This window comes from Amaranthus tricolor, chromosome 7 (genome assembly GCF_026212465.1).
Source record: "Amaranthus tricolor cultivar Red isolate AtriRed21 chromosome 7, ASM2621246v1, whole genome shotgun sequence".
Lineage (NCBI taxonomy): Eukaryota > Viridiplantae > Streptophyta > Magnoliopsida > Caryophyllales > Amaranthaceae > Amaranthus > Amaranthus tricolor.
Window position 1 is genome coordinate 14,559,760 of NC_080053.1, and position 3,217 is coordinate 14,562,976.

The 3,217-nt window shown below is 41.7% G+C and overlaps 1 protein-coding gene across 1 annotated transcript in view; it reads left to right on the forward strand.

Moving 5' to 3' along the window:
• LOC130818530 (uncharacterized) overlaps positions 1 to 1,767 on the forward strand; it is a 1,779-nt gene extending 12 nt beyond the window's left edge. Inside the window, exons 1-3 of the mRNA XM_057684697.1 lie at positions 1 to 114; positions 271 to 1,180; positions 1,223 to 1,767. The exon at positions 1 to 114 is cut by the window's left edge and continues 12 nt beyond it. Of these exons, the coding sequence (XP_057540680.1) occupies positions 1 to 114; positions 271 to 1,180; positions 1,223 to 1,767 (1,569 nt within the window). The remainder of the gene's footprint in view (positions 115 to 270; positions 1,181 to 1,222) is intronic.
• Positions 1,768 to 3,217: the final 1,450 nt, after the last annotated feature.

Below are 3,217 nucleotides of genomic sequence, written 5' to 3' on the forward strand. Positions count from 1 at the left end.
AAGAATCTGATGGTATTGTGTACCACACTCTTGTGCAAATTCTTCCCCATTACCTTGATAGGCCTAGCCCTGACTTGGTATATCTCGTTTCCCAATGGAAGCATCATTAGCTTTGTAACATTTGGGAAATTAATATTTTAAGACGAGTAAGTTTAAGAGAATTATCAGTGCGAGAATGATCTTAAAAAAATATAACATAAAATATTCTCAATTTAATTACCCATCTTTTCCTTTTCTTTTAAATTAAAATATATATATATTCTCAACCAGTCTGTCTGTGATCGGTTTGATCGTCACCGTCCCCCAGCCTATGAGGGTACTTCCGATCCTGTAGTTCTCGAAGGTTGGTTGCGTGAGATAGAAAAACTCTTTGACACGACCGGCTGCCCGGATGCTGAAAAGGTAGCTATTAGCTCGTATTACCTGAAGAAAGAGGCTGACAACTGGTGGGATATGGTCAAAGCTGAATGTCCTTCTACCACTGGCTTTGGGTGGGAACAGTTCTCCACGAAGTTGAAAAAGAGATTCTATCCGGACGAGTTGAGGTGGCTGAAAAGAGAAGAGTTTCTCTCTCTGGAACAGGGTTCTATGTCAGTGCAAGCATATACTGACAAGTTCACAGAGTTGTCTCGTTTTGCTGCTGTTTTGATCCCTTCTGAAGCTGAGAAAGTGAGGTTGTATGTGAGGAGGTTAGACGCCCGGATTAGGGTACCAGTGATGTGTTCAGGTGCTGCTACTTTCCAGAGGGCTTATGAAGTTGCCCTTAGTGCTTATGCTGCAGTTCAGAAGGAAGAAGCTGCTAGGCGTGCTCTCACAGCCAAGAGGCCCCCTCCCTCATTTCATACTGCAAACCCCTCCAAGAAGTCTAAGCTTATTCCTGCAAATAAGGGGAGTACTTCTGATTCTAGACCAAAGAAGTGTTTCAAGTGCCAGAAAGATTGGCACCCTGGCAAAAATTGTGATGGTTCTGCTGTCAAGTGTTTCTATTGCAATGGTGAGGTTCACCGTTCGTACTCTTGCCTTAAGAATTCTGATGCAGGCAAGACAATTACTGGTGGTAATGCCCCTCTCCGCAACAGGGTTTATAATATGACCGAAACCGGGGAAGAATCGGATGTTGATGTCATTGTCGGTACTATTCTCGTAAACTCTATTCCTGCTTATGTTTTATTTGATACTGGTGCTACTGCTTCTTTCATCTCTTCTTTCTTTATTGGAAAAGCCAAGTTGAACTCTTCTATGTCTGTTAAATCGGTGATCTCCCTTCCTAATGGGGAGAAAATTTCTTGTCATTGGGCTTTTCGAAGCGTTCCTGTTATCATTAACGAGGTAGAATTGACTGCAAATCTTAAAGAGTTCCCCATGGACGAATTCGATGTGATATTCGGCATGGATTGGTTGAAGGAATACCGAGCTGTATTCCATTGTAGGGATGAGAAGGTGGTGTTGAGAAACCATAAAGGGGAGAGAGTTTCTTATTCTAACATCAAGGCAAAGCCTGGTGTGAAGATCATCTCTGCTATGAAGATGATGAAAATACAAAGGAAAGGGAATAAAGTTTTCTTGTGTAAAGTGATTGAAGTCTCCGAAGGCGTTAAGCTTGAAGACATTCCCATTGTCAGAGACTATCCAGATGTATTTCTCGAAGAATTACCTGGAATCCCTTCTGAAAGAGATGTAGAATTTGGTATTGATTATATTCCAGGTACCGCTCCTATTTCTAAACCCCCATATAGAATGGCACCCTTAGAAATGCAAGAGTTATAGACTCAGTTGCAAGAGCTTATCGATAAGGGTTTTATAAGGCCCAGCGCTTCTCCTTGGGGTGCTCCAGTTCTATTTGTGAAGAAGAAAGATGGTAGTATGCGGCTGTGCGTTGACTACCGTGAATTGAACAAGGTAACTATCAAAAATAGATATCCCTTGCCAAGAATTGACGATCTTTTTGATCAATTAAAGGCCGCGGGTGTCTTTTCTAAGATTGACCTTAGGTCTGGTTACCATCAGATCCCTGTGAGGGAAGATGATATTCAAAAGACGGCTCTCCGGACTAGATATGGGCATTATGAATTTGTCGTCATGCCCTTCGGTCTTACGAATGCCCCTGCTATGTTTATGGACCAGATGAATAGGTCCTTTCACGAGATGTTGGATGAATGTGTAGTTGTCTTCATTGACGACATCTTTGTATTCTCGAAGGATAAGGAAGAGCATGTTAAACATCTAGAAATGGTGTTAAACATTCTCAAGAAACAGAAATGGTTTGCCAAGTTCTCAAAATGTGAATGCTGGCTTAAGAAAGTGGCATTTGCTAGGCCATGTTATTAGCAAGGAAGGTGTGAAGGTTGATCCAGCGAAAATTAAAGCTATTCTAGAATGGGCAAGTCCCTCTAGTGTAACTGAAGTTCAGAGTTTTCTAGGACTTGTAGGATATTATCGAAGGTTTGTTCATAACTTCTCTATTATTGCTCAACCTTTGACAAAATTGATGAAGAAAGACTGCAAGTTTAGATGGTCCGAAGAGTGCGAAAAGGCTTTTCAGTTATTGAAAGAAAAGCGCACATCTGCTCCTGTCTTAGTCTTGCCGACAGAAAGAGAGGACTATGAGGTGTTCAGTAATGCCTCGAAGAGTGGACTAGGGTGTGTGTTGATGCAACGGAGTAAGGTTATTGCCTATGCTTTAAGGCAATTAAAAGTTCATGAGAAGAATTACCCTACGCATGATCTTGAATTGGCTGCAGTGGTGTTTGCATTAAAGATATGGCGACACTATTTATATGGTGTTTCGTGCAAAATTTACACTGATCATAAAAGCCTCAAGTATATTTTCACTCAGAAAGAATTGAATATGCGTCAGAGGCGTTGGCTTGAGCTTATCAAGGATTATGATTTGACCTTGGAGTATAAGGAAGGAAAGGCTAATAGGGTTGCTGATGCCCTGAGTCGAAAGCCTGGACCCTTGCTGAATTTTATGAAGGTTCTCTCCAAGGACTTATGTGAGGAATTTCGCAAGATGGAAATTAAAGTGGTATCATTGGGTGGGGTTAAAGCTCGCTTAAGTGCTATGAGTTCTGAGCCAGCTCTTTATGCTGAGTTAAGAGAGAAGCAACAAAATGATCCTAAGCTTCGGAAGATTCGAGCTGCAAAGGCTCAAGGACGAGCTGAGAGTTTTGATATTGTAGAGGATGGGAGTATAAAGTTCAAAGGGCGATGGTGT